Source organism: Oryx dammah, unplaced genomic scaffold (assembly GCF_014754425.2).
Source record: "Oryx dammah isolate SB20612 unplaced genomic scaffold, SCBI_Odam_1.1 HiC_scaffold_23, whole genome shotgun sequence".
In the NCBI taxonomy this organism is placed as follows: Eukaryota; Metazoa; Chordata; class Mammalia; order Artiodactyla; family Bovidae; genus Oryx; species Oryx dammah.
This window is the reverse complement of record NW_024070207.1, coordinates 110,622,867-110,642,054: the sequence shown is the minus strand read 5'-3', so window position 1 is coordinate 110,642,054 and position 19,188 is coordinate 110,622,867. Positions and strand designations below refer to the sequence as shown.

The following is a 19,188-nucleotide window of genomic DNA, read 5'->3' as shown; positions in this document are numbered from 1 at the left end:
ACCCAGCCGTGTTGGACTCTGCTACCCCATGGACTGCAACACACCAGGCCACTCTGTCCCTCACCATCTCCTGAAATTTGGCCAAGTTCATGTCCATTGCATTGGTGATGCCATGCAGCCATCTCATCCTCTGACACCCTCTTCTCCTTCTGCCCTCAATCTTTTCAGCATCAGGGACTTTTCCAATGAGTCAGCTGTTATCAGATGACCAAAATACTGGAGTTTCAACTTCAGTATATCAGTCCTTCCAACAAGTATTCAGGGTTGATTTCCCTTAAGATTGACTGGTTTGATCTCCTTGCTGTCCAAGGGACTCTCAGGAATCTTCTCCAGCATCACAGTTCGAAGGCGTCAATTCTTCAGTGCTCTGTCTTCCTTACAGTCCAGCTCTCACAACCGTACATGACTACTGGGAAGACCACAGCCTCGACTATATGGACTTTTGTCAGTAGAGTAATGTCTCTGCTTTTCAGCACACTGTCTAGGTATGTCATAGCTTTCCTGCCAAGAAGCAACCGTCTTCTGATTTTATGGCTGCAGTCACCTTCCATAGTGATTTTGGAGCCCAAGAGGAAATCTGTCACTACTTCCACCTTTCCCCCGCTCTATCTGCCATGAAGTAATGGGGCCAGATGCCATGATCTTAGTTTTTTTAAATACTTAGTTTTAAGCTGGCTCTTTCACTCTCCTTCACCCTTATCAGGAGGTCCTTTAGTTCCTCTTTGCTTTCTGCCATTAGAGTGGGATCATCCGCATATCTGAGGCTGTTGATGTTTCTCCCACCTATCTTGATTCCAGGTTGTAACTCATCCAGCCTGGCATTTCTCATAATGTGCTCAGTGTATAGATTAAACAAATAGGGTGACAGCAGACAGCCCTGTCATATACATATATACATATCAAAACATCACTTTGTATACCTTAAATACATATATATTTTTATTACAGATTATTTTCCTACTTTAAGTACAACATACTCTATAATAATTAATATTACTTTACAAAATGGGGAGGGGGGAAATTATGCTTGAAAGGATAAACAATTGCCTAGCATTTTAGAGATATTTACTATCAAAAAAAAAGTCCTAATTATAAATGAAACCTGTCTATTGAGTTGTCAAGCCCTGGTTAATTTGTATACAGGCAATTCATACAACGGTGTGTACTTAAGAAAAAAAACTGAATTTCTTTATTTAAAAAATAAAATACAATGATATTAAAATAAATACAATGTTTGAAAAAAGAAAGAAAAGAAATCCTACCAGGACAGACTTAGCCCATCATACTGCTGCCAGCATCTACCTAAAGGGGCCTGCAAATCACTCTGACCACCCATAAACATACTTACCCTCCCACTCATTTTGCTTAGGAAGCCCCACCCAGTGGTGTTTACCTCTGGCTCCTGTATCCCAGCACCCATGGGGAAAGATCTATTGTACAGTATGCGTGCATGTGTACTTTTCTGGAAAAGAATTTAGGTTTTAAAGTATTTTAATACAACTAGAGTCCTCTCAGGAAAAGGAAAAAGAGAGGGGAACATCTAAACAAACAAGCAAATAAAGACAAAGGCAAAGGCCCCACAGCAGCAGATGTCCTTCCGTTGCTGGTCTGCTCAGGAGAGCACAGCTCCCAGTCATCCTCAGGACGGCCAGCCCAGCGGATGTGCGGAGGATGAACACAGTGCGGAGTGCACGCCTGGCACAGGGAGCAGTAAAACTGTCCCATGTGCTCTCCCCAGAGAGGGAAGGAGGAAGCTAATCTCATTTGACTCCACATTCCTGGCTCCCTACAGCCAGTCAACATTCCAACACCCTGGCCTTGGGATCTCCATAAATTCTAAACACTATCTAAATAAGATAGGAATGCTTTTTTGGACAGCTTTATAGAAGGAGGGGAAAGAAGTTTGGGACAATAAGCTGATTAAACTATTGCCCGAGTTGATTAGCAAAAATAAACTCTGCTTTTAATTCTTATATATTCTGCATCAAATGGGAGGAGGACACAGGAACTACAACAGGACAGCATTCTTCCATATCATAAAAGAATGGTTAAGGCATATATAGAAAGGTTCTTAATATTGAGAAACGGTTATCAAATTAGTCTCTACAGTCATCTCTTATGGGAACCTGACTACAGGCTTCATAATCTTTCTAATTTAAATATTTTTGTAATCTGAATTTTACAACCAGTGAAACTTCCAAGTAGTTCATAACAAATTCATCTCATTACGGTAAAGTATTTTATCATCCTGTATTTCCTATAAATACTTTGTAATCCAGTAGTAAAGTGTAGTAATATCTCTAAGTTGATATTTGTTAGCTTTTAAGTATTTTAAAAGATTTTATCATCACTGACTGAAGCTATAAGACATCAAGAAATTATAAGCTCTCTATGAAATCACTGTACTTTGATTAATAGCCTGATTTTTTTTACTTTCTAATCTTTTATATTACAAAAAAATACTACGTTGCACAACCTTGAACATATGCCATTCTACATGTGTAAATAACATCTAAGAGGTAACTGCCAGAATTCCAGCCAATTAGCCTGATCTTAATAGTGAAATATTTAGAAACAGTTTCTCAGGTGTGACAGGTCTTAGTTAACAAAAGTTCACTTTCTGTACTGAAGAGCAATAGGAATCTGACCAAGTAAATGTGCCTATGAAGGATAACTAACTTCTTCTTTAAATCAAAAGTATACAATTTTTTTCATTTTATTTTTTTTATAATTTCTATATATTTTTAAAATCAAATATACTGGAGAAGATAATCGTATCAATTTTACACAAAGAAGGCCATATGCAGAAGCCAACTAATTATTCCAAAAACTGATAAATGAAAACAAAGAACCAAACATATACCTTATCTCTGATTTATGATTTTTTTTCTTAAAAAAACTATAAAACTGTACCTACCTCTAGCCAAAACGAGTCCAACAACTCCAGCAAAACCAATAACACCAAGTCTTGGAAAAAATCCAGGAGGTGCATTTTGGAGATATTCATAGCTGTCTACAATAGAATCAGACCAGAAAAAGGTAACATAAATTGCTCATTAATAAATAAAACACACATACCAAGTATATTCCAATTAAAAATAAATAAAAATAAACAAAAAGAACAAAACAAGAAGTCATATATAAAACTATATGTAGTATCAAATACTTTTCAAATAATGTAGTCTGCTGTTAATATGCTTCAACAAGTTCTTTTTATGTGAGAGATAAACATGATTTACTAGTCACATAATAAGTATCCAATTCTCAAACACTTTTTAGTCTGATGATAATCTGGCAGTAACATTAGATTATCTTCATAATTCTTGAAGGCAACAGATCTGAATCAATTATTTATAAGGGGAGAAATACAAATACAGGAATCTCTCGCTATTCAAACACAGGATTAGAATAAACGGGATAAATCTTTGGACAGATGTGTCACTGTCTGAAGCTTTGCTGATTGCTCTCTAAAACTCAGAAACCAAATAGACTCAGGGGAAAAAAAACGTATCTTTTGCCATCTGAATTCATTATTCAGACTCAAGAAATGAAAAATCTAAACACTGAAGGAAACTTGTAGTGCAAGTACATGCGGGAAATAGTCACTGTTGATAGATAAATACAAACAAATGCAACATGTGAGCCTATTTGCCATGCCTGAGTATGCCTGATGACCTCATTTGCACGACGCCTCCTCAGAACTCCTTCCCTGACTGCTTCCATCTCCCCAATCTCTGTTAAACTAGTCTCTTTCCTCTGTACCTTCGATGGTGGTCTACAGCTGCCTCTGTATTTGAGATAGTATTGGACACTTTATTATATGCACCTCAGTGGTTGTGACCACTGTCTTCCTCAGCCTCTCTCTTCAATGCCTGCCATGGTGGTGACTTAACAAATGAAAGTGGAACCAAACTAACTGGAATACTCTGTAATTCTCTCCTCCAGATAAGACTAGACACATGCCAGTTTTCCTTTCCTTGGGTTCTTTGAGAACTGTGGTGATCATTTTAAATACTGCTATAGGGTTTGTGCTGCTGCTAAGTGGCTTCAGTTGTGTCCGACTCTGTGTGACCCCATAGACGGCAGCCCACCAGGCTCCTCCATCCCTGGGATTCTCCAGGCAAGAACACTGGAGTGGGTTGCCATTTCCTTCTCCAATGCATGAAAGTGAAAAGTGAAAGTGAAGTCGCTCAGTCGTGTCTGACTCTTCGTGACCCCATGGACTGTAGCCCATCCATGGGATTTTCCAGGCAAGAGTACTGGAGTGGGTTGCCATTGCCTTCTCCAATAGGGTTTGTGCTGTTTGCACCAATTCCTGTCTTGCCTTTAACCTGATTTTAACTTGCCTGGGTCATTTGAGGCAATTTTCTACTTCTCTTTATTTTTGCCTACCAGCATGTTATTTTCAACTGTAGCCATGAACACAGAGCAGGTGATAGGACACCCAGATCCCTTGGTGAGCTGAGCCAAAGCAGGAAAATCACAAAGAAATGGGACTCTAAGACTGCACTGAAGCCGAAATCCAGCTTCTAGTTAACACATCTTGGCTGTGACTGCTGGGAAATGGACTGGTTTCCTTGGCAGACAACAACGCAACTCATAATGGAATGTTTCTTCTTAAGAGCCGTTGCAGTAAATGAGTCCAAGAGAAGAAAAAAAAGACTCATATTGCAAATACTGCTTACTTCTATGGGAAATGACAGGTGACAACAAAGAGATCACCTCAGTCACACAGAGATAAAAGATCAGGACATCTTTAGCTTCCTGAGGGAAAAAAAGAAGGTAACAAAGTACCTAATTGCCAGAGTTATTATGAGGATTCTACATCAATTAATACTTGCAAGTCACATAGATTAGCTCCTGATACTTAATAAGCACTGAATAACTGTTTTTAAAATTAAGATATTAATCCACATGAATGATTTCAAGAACTGGTAAGCCACTACTATGTCTATCTCCAAAGGAAGACTTTGTTTATATGGTAGGTAGTATCAGGGGTATTAGCAAATCAATGCTCTGATGATCTTCACAGAGAAATAAATTGTACTCATGTTTATTCTGTCATGGAAACACTTGTAAAAAGAAGAGGATGATTGGTTTAAATGCCCAATAAAGGGAATGAAATATGATCAATGTCTATTAATTCCCTAATATTAGTTGAACACAAGACTGTGAAATCAGTTTATGGGTGTATGTGTTAAGTGAATGTGAAAAACAATTAAAGACGATAAAAAAAAACAAATGAAAACATGTAAGAACACGTGAATCATGCAATAAAGCCTTTCCTAAGCACACTAGCCTCGTTCCTTCCTGCATCTAGACTTCTAGAACATGTGTTAACAGTCATACCAATGAGCAATCCTGATTCCGAAAACCTACAGATGAGCTAGGACACTGCATCTGGAAACAGATTAAAAAAGAAAATCCAGTGTATCTGCACCGGCTAGGTCAACAATCCTAATGATCCCGAAGAGACTTACCTGAATGGGGACACTAGTTTCCTGAAATCTGATGGAAAAAAAACAGATCCTCTTTCCAGAAATATCCAAGTAGCTCTAAAATTCTACATATAATTTTAAGGAATTCACAGATCCCCTGGAGTCCACCCACAGAATACCAGTGAAAACATACAAGGTCAAACAAACTGACTGTGCCTAATTAAAAATCAACTTACCTAACCCCCATTGAACCAAACTTTGCATCTTGGGCTTATTTTGGGAGTACTTTTCCTAAAAAGATAAAAAAAGAAAGAATAGACTTTGTGGATTAGAAAGTAACAATAAATATGTATTTGTCTTTACTGAATAAATTATCATGTTATTAGCACTTCTTGAACAAAGGGATTTACTGTCTGTCTGAGGGGTTTTGTGTTGTTTTTTTTCTTTTGTAATTTCCTGTTCACCACAAATTGCTTAGTAGAATGGCTTATTATTGCCACAGGAAGCAAAGATTTCAAATAGAGTGGTTTCAACAACCCAGCCTTTTTATTCTTCTACTGAAACTGAAGAGGATGAAAAACACTCAATCCCCTTGTTAATTAAAGTGGAAATCCTTTCCCTGTGAGATTAAATCTTTCATATTAAGTCTATCTCCTGATTTGCCATGATTTTAGAGCCTGTATCTGAAAACTGCCCATTTGAAGCAGAAATGACCCGGTTTAATGTGACAAAGGAGTCTATATCCAGATTTGGAGACATGTACCCCAATCTTGAGCAAATGAAGTATTAACATTCTCTTAATAACAATAAAAAGACTTTTTACATGAACATCAGGTGATCCTAAAGAAAACAAGGAACTAGGCTAGAAAGTATCCACCTTCAAGAAGTCTACAGTAAAAAATGGAAAAAGAGATATGTGGGTATTAGAAGATATCAGAACCAGCTGCCACTTGGAAAATGATTTGTTTATTTTAATTCAGTTCAACTCAAAGCAAGTATACTAATACTGTTAAATGGCCTTAAATAATAAATGCTGAATTTAGGGGAGGACATAAAGGACATTAAAAAAAAACCCGAGTGCTGCTTCATTAAAATCCATTATTAGTTTTTTCTGCACATAAAAAAAGAAAAGCTACAGATCAATGTCTAGACTGCCCACTTCTTCCGCTAGCATAATCTGTTAACTACGAAGAAAAACTAAATCAGTTCTTAAGAATTAGAATCAGTTCTAATTTAAGAAAATTAAATTAGTTCTTAAAGAAAGGGACTAGAACTTGTAGGTCTGAAAATGGAGTCAGGAATGAAAAGTATTTTCATTCATGAAGAGTTTAATCTACAGGAAAATAAAACTAGTATAATCACAAAAAAGCTTTTTACTTATAAGCAGTACTTATAAGCAGTACAAATAAACATGTTGATTACTATTCTGTCAGCTTCAAAGGCATTTTGCTGCACTAAGCATCAAGCACAGACAAGAAAGTAAAAAACAAAAAGCAACCTTAGGTTGAAAGGTAAAGAGACAAAGTACTTTTAACCACAAAAAAAAAAAGAGCAAGAGAGAAATAATAGTAGTCATGCAGTCATGCCTACATGGTACAAAAATATTTGCAAATGTGCTGACCTTATCTTAACCACCAGCAGATGATTTAAAAATCTTCTAGAACAAGAGAATAAAGTCTAAATGTGTTACAGCACATTATGTGTAAGGTCTTTAGGTATTTCATAACTCTATAATATGGTTATGATACTCTAGTATAATGGCCTAATTTATGTTGCTGACAGGGTCTATGTTTACCATTTTCTTTCTAAATTGGTGAACAAAAGTTCAGCACTGGCACAGACAGTGGAAATTTAAAATTTTAAAAGATCTGGGTGAAAATTGAGTTTATAAATCTCAATCAAAGTAAATCTAGACCACAGCACACACATCTACATTCTGTTACTTTGTCATCAATTTTCAAAATCAAGTATGGCAAATGTATAGATCAAAGTCCACAGAAACATTCTGTAGACTGTAAGCTTCAGTTTCCAATGTTAAAAGCTGCAGATACGCTTTCATGAACATAATGACATGTCTGATCTAAAGCCTGAGCAGCACAAGTCAATCTGTAGATGCAGATCTTTGATCACTAGAGGAAACATTCCAGTACTCAAACATGTAATTCCACCCTCTTTTAGTTATCTACTCTCTTATTATTACATTTGAAATGCTCTGTACCCATCCTGCTTAAAGTGGTACTGACTTATAGAATCTCTGTGAGGAGAGAAACCTCCTAACTTTAATATATGTAAATGTTTGCATTGTGCCCTTTTCCTCCTACTAAAGTTCCAGTCCCAGTATCCTCCCTGGTGTAATGTTTTCATAGCCATGACCAACAAGCTAGGTACCAGGGGGGAATTCCCTGCTGGTCCAGTGGTTAGGACTCAGAGCTTGCACGGCTATGTCTGAGGTTTAAGCCCTGGTTGGGGAACTAAAAGATCCCACAAGCCAAACAGGCCTGGCCAAAAAGAAAAGATAAGTACCCTGGGCCTTTGCTCTCTAGGCAATGTGACACTCTCTGCCCAGTGGGAAGGAAATTCTCTCCGCAGCTATGGCAACAGCTGCCACCAGGAAGTTAGGGCTCTGCTCTCTTCCAGAGATGGCACTGATGAACATTTTTAAGTTGGGTACTCTTTAACTTGGGGCCCTTTGTTGTGCCTTTTTCTGAAAACTTAGAGCCAATATAGACTTTTCACTACTGACTCTAAACAGAAACACATTCATTCTATTTTCAGAACAGCTGTACCTGACACCAACTTGTATATGGTTCGCAATAATGTCGGAGATGAGAGATGCTTTCTTCAAGTTGGGTCCTTGGTTCTTCCACATATTTAGACTGATCCTCAGGAACGGAGTAGAGTGAAAGCTGTAAAGATTGACAAACAAAACAGAAAAAAATGAAGAAGGGTATACAGAAATGAAATAATAATCAACTGTCAAATTTACAAGCATCATATTTCTAGTAATTCATGAACTACAGTGACTAAGGATTATGTGCACCCTGAACCTTGCTTTAGACCATCTTTGTACCATACTTACTTTCTTAATAAGGCCTAGGCCAAGAGAGCAGGGCTCTTATGAGGTGTCGTAGCCTCCTCCGACCCTGCTTGTAGCAGACAAAGCAGCCCTCTTCACCCATTTTATATACTGGTATCTGTTATTTCACCTTAGATTTAGTTAGAAAAAAGGATTCTATTACTCTAAAGGGTGGGTGGTGGAATAGGAAAAAAGCCTGAGAGTAACTGAAGAGTCAGTCTAGACTTAGCTCTAGTCTAGTCTATTCTAGTCATCTTCTAATGATCAGTCTAACGCTAACGAAAGCAGGAAAGCAGGTTTGTTCCCCAGGCGGAGAGAAAATGTTTCAGAGCCACCACGGGCTGCCTTCCTCACCCTCAAAGATGCCATTGCCCCAAGGCCTGAAAAGAAGAGAGTAAAGGGCAAAAAAAATAAGCTATTTAGCTTTATGTAAACACCATTCAAGTAACCCTGATTATGACTGAAGGTAGATCTTTATGATACTTTACTCAGAGTATTTTAGTTTCAAAAGAAACCAAATAGCCAAAATAATCAGTGGGAAGTAGAGACAAAAGGGAATGTAAACAATGGAGAGATGATTTCTTGTTTTATATATTCAATATTTATTAAGCATCTACTTATAAGCCTCTATGGGCTTCCCTGGTGGCTCAGAGGTTAAAGCGTCTGCCTCCAATGCTGGAGACCCGGGTTCGATCCCTGGGTCAGGAAGATCCCCTGGAGAAGGAAATGGTAACCCACTCCAGTATTCTTGCCTGGAGAATCCCATGGACAGAGGAGCCTGGCAGGCTACAGTCCATGGGGTCACAAAGAGTCGGACACGACTGAGCGACTTCACTTCACTTATAAGCCTCTAATCCAGCCAAGAAGCAGGATGAGTCCTGGTCTTTAATTGCTTAGGAGAGGAAAAAATGTGAATGTTTTCCTGGCTTAATAAGCAGTCTAGAAGCAGGAATATCACTTAGAAGTGACTTGTGCTTACAATTTACTGGGATAGAGCAGTCTTCCCAGTAAAAAATCTAAGAAATATTCCTTAATTATGCCCTTAGCTAAGTACCATTAATTAAAGTTGAAAAAGCCATAGTGTAGCAGCATCCCACATATAAAAACAAACTATAAGGAAATATATTTCCTCCTTTTAAATATCTTTCGAATTGTTATATCTTCCTGATAGTCAATTTGTATCCTTCCCAAAGTAACTCTATCAGATATTCAAAATATATCACAACATATTACCTCATTAACCTTCACAGTATCTTTGTGAGGTGAGTCCTTTTTTGATGATGCATAGACCTTGAAGGTGAGCAGGCTCAGGCTGGCCGGCCCCACGAACCTCTGAATTACCTGAAACACAGAAGCAATTTAAGCTTTCTCCCAATTCTCCAAACTGAAGGTGTGTAACGTGGGCACACTTGCAACCTCAGCCACTTCTGCTCCAAAAGGCTTATTGTACGTTATGGGAAATAAATGTATTCTTGAAGTTTTATGCAAGTCAGAACCTAAAAAACATGTTCTCATGGACTCAAAATTCCAAGTCACCTTTATCTTCATTTCCAAAAGACAGTAGTTCCTGAGTTTTCTACTTAGCTTTTTAAGTAAAATAAAAGATACACCACATACATACACACACACACACACACACACACACCAATAACAGGGGAAGGAGTTTTTAATGATCTCACCAATTGATTCATTGAACAGAGTGAAGATCTTTTCTGTAATTCTAAGAATGAAATGTTCAGCAGCCCTTGCTTTCCATTCCTACCCAGAGCTGCTCTCTGCTAATCTCAGTTCCTGAACTCACACTCTTTCTGTGCCTTGCTCTCCCTGACCGGGTCACTCATGCCCATGGCTACAACACAAAGCCAGCGACTCCCAGACATGCAACTCCAGGCCAGAGCTTTCTTCTGAGCTCCCAACTCACTTATCTTATTACTTCTGGACATTTCCACTTGGACAGGACACAAGCTCCCAACACCAAACACACCCAAAACCAGCTCATCAGGATCTTGACTGTGCCTCCAAGTCTATACGAGGCCTGATAGGTGAATGTATGCTGTAGAATCAACTCTTTCCACCAGAAATGCCCACTCTTCATCTACTTTTTCTCTCAGGAATGGTGCCACCCTCCAACTAGACAACCCAATCAGAAACTCTAAGGTTATCTCCACACCCCCCATCCTATTGGTTATTAAGTCCTCGTAATTCTTCCTGTTAAAAGAATTTAATTTACTCTCTCATCTTTTCTTCTCCCCTTGGGCCCTTGTTTCTTTCCTGGATTGTTTCAACAGCTTAATTCTAACTGTTCACCTGGCCCTCTCGATGACTCAAACCACCACACTGCAAAAGAATGATCTTTCTAAACTGCAAACCTGAGTATCTTCTACCTGTATTTGAGACCCTTTGGTATTTATTACCTAGGACTTCTATGTGAGCCTAAGAGGCCCATTTATGATCTGACCCCAACCACCTTCTTAACTTCATCAGTCACTCTGCCTTTTCCCATAAAACTTGGACTCCTGCATTCTTCCCATACTGTTTTCCAGCTTTATGGGTTCATTCATGCTGGTTCCTCCATGTAGAATGTTCTACACTTGCTTTGCTTTCTGTACAAATGCCCAGGAGCATAGAGGTTTATTGCTTTTCTTATTTATCCATTTATTTATGTCTATGAAGTTTTCCCTCCCAAACTAGAAGCCCTTTCAGAATGGGGCTGTGTCTCACCCTGTATTCCTCATGCCACAACTGTGCTTAACACATTAAAAATGCTCAAGAATAGTTTCTGCCTGCATGAAGGGACAGAAGACAGGCAAAAAGTAAATGAGTGATTGACCTGTTCTAACTACTCAGGCATGATTTAGCATCATGGAAATCCTATTCCCAAAATCTGCAATGCCTGAAATGTGAAAGACTAGGCTACTCAGAAATACTCACAAAGCATATAGTGCTAGTTAAAACCTCAAAAGGTCTGTTGAAATTTACTCCTGGAGTCACACACACACACACACACACACAAAAGGAAATTCCCATATTTCAGAAGCAAACAAAGAGCTGAAAGCTATTTTTTAAAAAAGAAATGGTTATTACTTAAACTGGTTTAAAAATAATGACTACACCCCAAAGCATTAAGTGGAATATTTGAAAGGTATTAATTTCCAGACAATACTGCCACTAATTTCTTTTGCTTTCAGGATAAAGGTTAGTGAGCCACTGCTGTCAGTATGCCCCTCCCCACTCCCCAGGAGATGGCCTATCAGGCTGCTGGTATCTGGAGGTGCCAACTCAGCGCTCTCTGCCCTCTGGGTCTGTTCAGACTACTGACAACACTGCTGATACTGGGGACTTTCCACTGAGCCAGCTGGCTGGCCCCACCCCAACTCTGTTCAATTCCCCCTCTTACCAGCAACAGTTGGTGCCTCATCCCTTTCCCACTTCCCCATCCAAGCATTCTGGGTTCATGCTGACCCCTATTTCCTCCTCATTTGATACAATGCCTTGTGTTGACCTTTTAAATTCTTGATTCCTGCTTTCAATCTTTAATCCTCCCTACTTTTCACATATTTCCTCTCACAGCCTTCTACTGTTTTAATTCAGATTTCTACTTTTATGTTCTTAATGATTAATCTCACTCACTTTCATCTTTTATGTTCAATCTCAACTCATTTACTTTTAAAATTTAACATTTTGCTGGAATTTATATGCATTTTTCCAGTTCTACTGAGAAGTAACTGGCAGACATCACTGCCTAAGTCTGTGTACAGCATGGTTAATTTGCATATATTGTGAAACAATTACAAGTTCAGCTAATGCCTATCTTCTCATAAATGACAAAAAGAAAAAAATTTTCTCCTTGTGGTGAGAACTCTTAGAATTAACACTCTTAACAACTCTCGTATATATTGTACACCACTGTAATCTATAGTCACTATGTTGTACCTTACATGCCTAGTACTTATTTATCTTATAGCCAAAGGTTTGTACCTTTTGACCACCTTCCTTCGATTCCCCCTCCTCCCATCCTCCACCTATCATAACCAGAATTCTGATCTCTTCTTCTATGAGTTAGGGTTTTTTGTTTTTAGATTCCATTTATAAGTGAGATCACATGATATTTGTCTTTCTGTCTTATTTCACTTAGGATAATGTCTTTAAGGTCCATCCGTGTTGTCACAAATGGTAGGATTTCATTTTTATGGCTGAACAATATTCCATTATATATATGTATGTGCGTGTGAGCACAATATACATACATTTCTTTATTTACTCATCCATCAATAGACACTTAAGAGTGTTTCCTTGTCTTGGCTATTATAAATAACGCTATGAACATGGGGGTGCAGATACCTTTTGAGCTTGTGCTTTTGTGTCCCTTGGATATAATCCTAGAAGTGGAATTGCTGGAGCACATGACAGTTCTGCTGCTAGTCTTTTCTGAAGAATCTCTACAGTTTTCCATAGTAGCCGTATCAATTTACAGTCCTGCCAACAGTGCACAAGGGTTCCCTTTTCTCCACATCTATGCCAACATTCATCTCTTGTCTTTTTCATGATGGCCATTGTAACAGGAGTGAGGTGATATCTCATTGTGGTTTTAATTTGCATTTTCCTAATGACATGTGATGTTGAACATACTTTTATGTATCTTCTGGCCTTTTGCATATCATATTTGGAGAAATGTCTATTCAGGTCCTTTGCCCATTTTTTAACTGAGTTATTTGTTTTTTTGTTACTGACTTGTATGTGGTCTTTCTATATATTAGATATCAACCCTTTATCAGATGCATGGTATGCAAACATTTTTTTCCATTCCATAGGTTGTCTTTTTACTTTGTTGATGGGTTTTTTTTTTTTTTTTTGCTGTGCAGAGGTTTTTGAGTTTGATGTAGTCTCACTTGTTTATTTTTTATTCTGCTGCTTGTACCTTAGGTGTCATTAACTTTTTTTTAAGTTTACTTATTTTGGTTGTGCTGGGTCTTCATTGCTTTGTGTGGGGTTTCTCTAGCTGGAGCGAAGCAGGAGCTTCTCATTGCAGTGGCTTCTTGTTCTGGAGCACAGGCACTAAGCGAGCAGACTTCAGAAGTTGCAGCACACAGGCTCAGAAGTTGCAATTCCAGGGCTCTAGAGCATCGGCTTAGCTGCTCTGCAGTATGTGGGATTTTCCCAGATGAGGGATTGAACCCGAGTCTCCTGCATTGGCAGGCCGATTCTTATCTGCTGTGCCTAGGAGTCATTAATCTCTACTTTTCCCCACTCCTGCCCATTTTTTCTAGTTTTAATATTATGCTAAGCCTGCCCTTTTATTGCCCAAGTTGTTGCCTCTCCCTCTTCTCCTGTCAGCCTCTCCTGACCCAAGCCTACCTTCCCTCCCATTCCACAGCAGGAAGTGTAGCTCCAAGGGTGGTAGCACTTAAGAAAGCTCTCTCCTGCAGTTGCCCTTTCAGTTTATTGCAGGCTCTCAACAAATTAAAACAACAACAACAACAAAACCTCATCTCCAGAGACCTGGGCCATCCAGAAATTAACACTCCCCAGGGCCACAATTCTCTCTGCAGAGGTTTACTTCAGGGTTTCTCAGTCTCAGCAATGCTGACATTTTGAGTTGGCTCATTCTCTGTTGGGAGGCTGTCCTGTGCACTGTAGGGGGCACAGCAGCATCCTGGCCTGTACCCACTAGATACCAGTGCAACCCCTCCCAGCAGTAAGTCAAAAATGTGTCCAGATACTCACAAAAATCTCCCTGGAGGCCTCCTCCCGCCTTGAGAAGTGCCAATTTACTTGATTAAATATTATTTTCTGATATTTCTCACCATTTAGATTTTAAGGAAATCTTTATGCTTTAAAATCTGTGAACTTAGTCCTAATATGCAGTGATAGAAATTAGCACAGTCAATAATTGTCTCCTGAGAAACCTGTATGCAGGTCAAGAAGCAACAGTTAGAACCAGACATGGAACAACAGACTGACTCAAATTTGAGAAAGGAGTACTACAAGGCTTTACACCATCACCCTGTTTGCTTAACTTCTATGCAGAGTATATCATGTGAAATTCCAGGCTAGATGAATCCCAGGCTAGAATCAAGACTGCTGGAAGAAATATCAACAACTGCAGATATATAGATGACAACACTCTAATGCCAGATATGTAGACGATAACATTCTAATGGCAGAAAGTGAAGAGGAACTAAAGAGCCTCTTGATGAGGGTGAAAGAGGAGAGTGAAAGAGCTGGCTTAAAACTCAACATTCAAAAAACTAAGATCATGGCATCCGGTCCCATCACTTCATGGCAAATAGAAGGGAAAAAGTAGAAACACTGACAGATTTCATTTTCCTGGGCTCCAAAATCACTGTGGATGGTGACAGCAGCCACAAAATTAAAAGACACTTGCTCCTTGGAAGAAAAGCTGTGACAAACCTAGACAGCATATTAAAATATAGAGACATCACTTTGCCGACAAAGGTCCTTATAATCAAAGCTATGGTTTTTCCAGTGGTCATGTATGGATGTGAGAGTTGGACCATAAAGAAGGCTGAGCACCAAAGAATTGATGCTTTTGAACTGCGGTGCTGGAGAAGACTCTTGACAGTCCCTTGGACTGCAAGGAAATGAAACCAGTCCATCCTAAAGAAAATCAACCTTGAATATTCACTGGAAGGACTGATGCTGAAGCTGAAGTTCCAATACTTTGGCTACGTGATGTGAAGAGCTGACTCTTTGGAAAAGACCCTGATGCTGGGTAAGACTGAGGGCAGTAGGAGGAGGAGACAGTGGATGAGATGGTTGGATGGCATCATCAATTCAATGGAATGAGTTTGAGCAAACTCTGGGAGATATTGGAGGACAGAGGAGCTTGGCGTCCCACAGTCCATGGAGTCACAAAGAGTCAGACATGACTTAGGAACTGAACAACAACAATGCTTGGGAGATGAAGTGTGTGGGGGGTAGACTTGTGGAGAAGGGGCACAACAGGACTTTCTGCAGTGACAGAAATGATCGATATCTCGATTGGGTGAGATTTACAGAAGGTATATACATTTGTCAAAGCTCACATTATAATCCGTATAACTTACAACCTGTGCATCTCAGTGTGTATAAATTGTATGTCAAAAAAAATTCACACACACATAAATCATGTCGTTTATGCCAAAATATGGGTGGAAACTGCAGGTCAAGGGTCATTCTCAGCAATGAGTCAGCCACACACCTGACCATGGTAAGGTTCTGATGGTATTGACCTGTGCAGTGCAAACTCACAGGAAGAGCCTGGGTAAAGGATCCACAGGCAGAGAAGTCTGATGCTGATTCATTACCCAGCATCTCGGGTGGTTTATTTTCATTTTTGGTAGCAAAGAGGGCTCCTCTTAGTGAGAGACTACTCTATCCGGCTTGACCAGACGTTATCAAAATGGAGATTCTCAATGGTGGGCCCCTATCGGGTGGCTATCATAATTTGTCAGAGCTCATATTGACTGTTTGGGTTAAGCCACTCAATATCAGAATTTAAGAAGGAAAGTCTGTTAAAATGGGCAGAGATCACCCCGGGAAAGTGTGAGGGCAATAAAAGGAGCAAAGAAGAATCTTCTTTAATCTTTTATCTCCCCAATGAAGAAAAAGAATAGGAATCTGGAAGTATGATGTCCTCAAGAAAGATTTAACCAACTGGGTCATAATCACTAAAGCACTGGCTTTCTGACCTTTTCTTCATGGGCACTCCTGTCATGCTGCCCTGTGAGACATGAACACAAAGGTGTTCTCTCTCCATGAGGGATCCTGACCCATCATGGTTCAACCAGACTGAAAATACCTCCTGGGAAGTGAGATCGACCCTGGACCTCTTCTGGTGAGGGGCTAGGATCCCTAAACTATGTGTACCCATGGCCTGAGCACTCACTGTCCCAAGTGACAGTCTTTGAGAATCTTTCCTTGTTTGCCAGGCTCACTCTCCACCCAGGGTAGATGGCTTGGCTCAGAAACTGGGTACATATGCACCTTCTAAGGCCCGATTAAACATTCTCTACCTTGAATTAGAAGAGTCTGGTTTGCTAGATCAAAGTCAAGTCCACTCTGTATCTTCAATGAGTGCTAAGCTACAGCCACGGGACAACTAGATCCAAAGGCTGCACTGCTTTAGGTCCAGGCTATCCTCTGTAGTGTGCCCTTCAGTCATTAGACGCCCCTCCTGGAACTCAGCTAGTTGAAGGTCTCAAATTAAGGAGACCAATGTATTGGCTTCCTTGAGATTTTAAAGGTAGCTCTAAGAGACTCATAGTCATAGGGGAAACACGTCAGCTGGTGACCCTGAGTTTGCAGACTTCAGAGGGAGTGTCATGGAGTTCTCTGGCTCATGTGGTTAACCCTCTTTCTTTCTGTCTGACTATATTCCCTAAGAATACATCTTATATGCTGTGCTTATCAAGGTATATTCTCCATCTTAGACCTGTGGACTCTCTTTGTCTCTCAACTTTTGTTTTACATAGTCCCCAGAGCACTTGATTGTCAATGCAAACAGCACCAGGATTGACAGTTGGTTGGATGGAGCCCTAACAGGGAATATTGTAAAAGAGCAGGCCCCCACTGCTTAGAAGGCTTCCACTTCTTGCTCTCTCCACTGGAGCTCATCAAGGACTGACAAAAACAAAAACAAATCTGGCTAGGGAAGTAGTGTTATATAAGATATAACAATCGGAAGAGGTCAACTAGAATTCCATTTTAAAACAAATATTTTTTACGGATCTTTTCCACATCAGGTAACATGGGTTTCCCAGGTAGCACTAGTGGTAAGGAAACCGCCTGCTAGTGCAGGAAACGTAAGAGACACAGGTTATATCCCTGGGTCAAGATCTCCTGGGGGAGGGCACAGCAACCTACTCCAGTATTCTTGCCTGTAGAATCACATGGACAGAAGAGCCTGGCAGGCTATGGTCCATAGAGACGCAAGGAGTCAGACAACTGAAGTGAACACACGCATGCACGCCATGATATGACACCTAACCAGACATGGTCCTGAGAGTTTACAGGACGCTTATGAGTTAACTCAAAAAACTCAGGTTATAACTTAAAAAAATTCATTTAAGACTCAGGCATAAGACTGAGTTTAGCCTTCAGCACTAGCAGCAAGGGCAGATTCCTGTACACAGTTAACTAAGATATTAATCAGGTGAGTTCACACTCAGATCACAATGGGTACCCAGAGGCTAAACTGTCCTTGTTTTGCAAATAAGTGTACTGTCCAGAACTCTAGCTCCAGGACAATTTTCTGATTGTGTCCCAGGAAAACTGCTATGATATTGCTGTTCAGTCGCTAAGTTGTGTCCGGCTCCTTGCGACCCCATGGACTGCAGCACCCCAGGCTTCACTATCTCCCAGAATTTGCTCAGATCCATGTCCACTGAGTGGGTGATGCTATCTAACCATCTCATCCTCTGCCGCCCCCTTCTCCTTTTGCCATCAATCTTTCCCAGCATCGGGGTCTTTTCTAATGAGTCGGCTCTTCGCAACAGGTAGCCAAAGTATTGGAGCTTCAGGTTCAGCAACAGTTCTTCCAATGAATATTCAGGGTTGATTTTCTTTAGTATTGACTGGTTTCATCTCCTTGCAGTCCGAGGGACTCTCAAGAGTCCCTCAGCTGTGGTCCCTCAGCTCCACAGTTTGAAAGCATCAATTCTTTGGCGCTCAGCCTTCTTTATGATCCAACTCTCACCTCTGTACATGACTATTGGAAAAACCATAGCTCTGACTAAACAGACTGCTTTAGGGACACATATGAATCTCAAGGTGAATCAGTCATCCTCAGAATTATTCAAGGATGCTCAGGAACAGTTGGGCTCAAAACCCTGACAATTTGCTTTATCAATTTTATGGAAAACATAGCATATAGTCTCTCTCATTATTAAGAAGAGTATACTTTTATTCTCCCACCATTACAGATATATTATTTTACTAGAATTTCCACTAAAAATATATGCCATTTCCTAACACAACACTGTAAATCAACTATAGGTCAATAAAATAAATTTATCTATACATATATATAAATTTAAAATATATATACACATATATGAGTGTGTATTTCTGTATGTATACATACACATACCAGTTTCCTTTTCAATAAAATGTACTGTGTACCAGGACTGTGTAACGCAAAAGGTTTCAGAATCACCTGAGGATTTTTTTTAGACTCACAGATTCCAGTGCCTTCCCCCAGAGTGTCAGTAAACCTAAGAGAGTCCCAAGAATCTATTCCCATGATCAGCAAAGTTTAGAAAACCACTATTCCAAAAGCAGATGCTTGAGGAACAATTATTCAACTTAAGTTTGTAAAAACACTGAACTGTACTTACTTTTAAAAACACTTGAAAGGATGAAATGAAAATTGTCCTAAACATAAAAACAAACAGTGACTGGCCAACCACTAGAGAAGTTATGGGATTTATTTACATTCAAGAAAATCTTTCCCATCTTAAACACAATACAATTCCCTCTACCCCTAGTCCCCTAACTACTGTCCTATCCTTCTATCTCCCTCCACTGACATTAAAAAAAAAAAAAAATATATATATATATATATATATATATATATATATATACACAAGCAACTCCTGCAGCTCAATTCCAGAAAAATAAATGACCCAATCAAAAAATGGGCCAAAGAACTAAACAGACATTTTTCCAAAGAAG

General features: G+C 39.5%; 1 protein-coding gene across 5 annotated transcripts in view; it reads right to left on the bottom strand.

Annotated features, from left to right (window-relative positions):
* The window catches only part of APOO (apolipoprotein O), a 56,244-nt gene that overhangs the window by 20,224 nt on the left and 16,832 nt on the right, over positions 1-19,188 (bottom strand). For 4 of the 5 annotated variants that reach the window (XR_005725524.1, XR_005725523.1, XM_040266654.1 and 1 more), the window contains exons 2-5: positions 9,748-9,855; positions 8,225-8,344; positions 5,675-5,729; positions 2,918-3,013 (exon numbers count right to left, since the gene is read on the bottom strand). Coding sequence is in view for 2 of the 5 variants with exons in the window: in XM_040266654.1 (XP_040122588.1) it covers positions 2,918-3,013; positions 5,675-5,729; positions 8,225-8,344; positions 9,748-9,855 (379 nt within the window). In the remaining 3 variants the exon portion in view is untranslated. Of the gene's footprint in view, positions 1-2,917; positions 3,014-5,674; positions 5,730-8,224; positions 8,345-9,747; positions 9,856-11,344; positions 11,403-19,188 lie in introns of those variants that run through there. The other variant, XR_005725525.1, reaches the window with a different exon arrangement.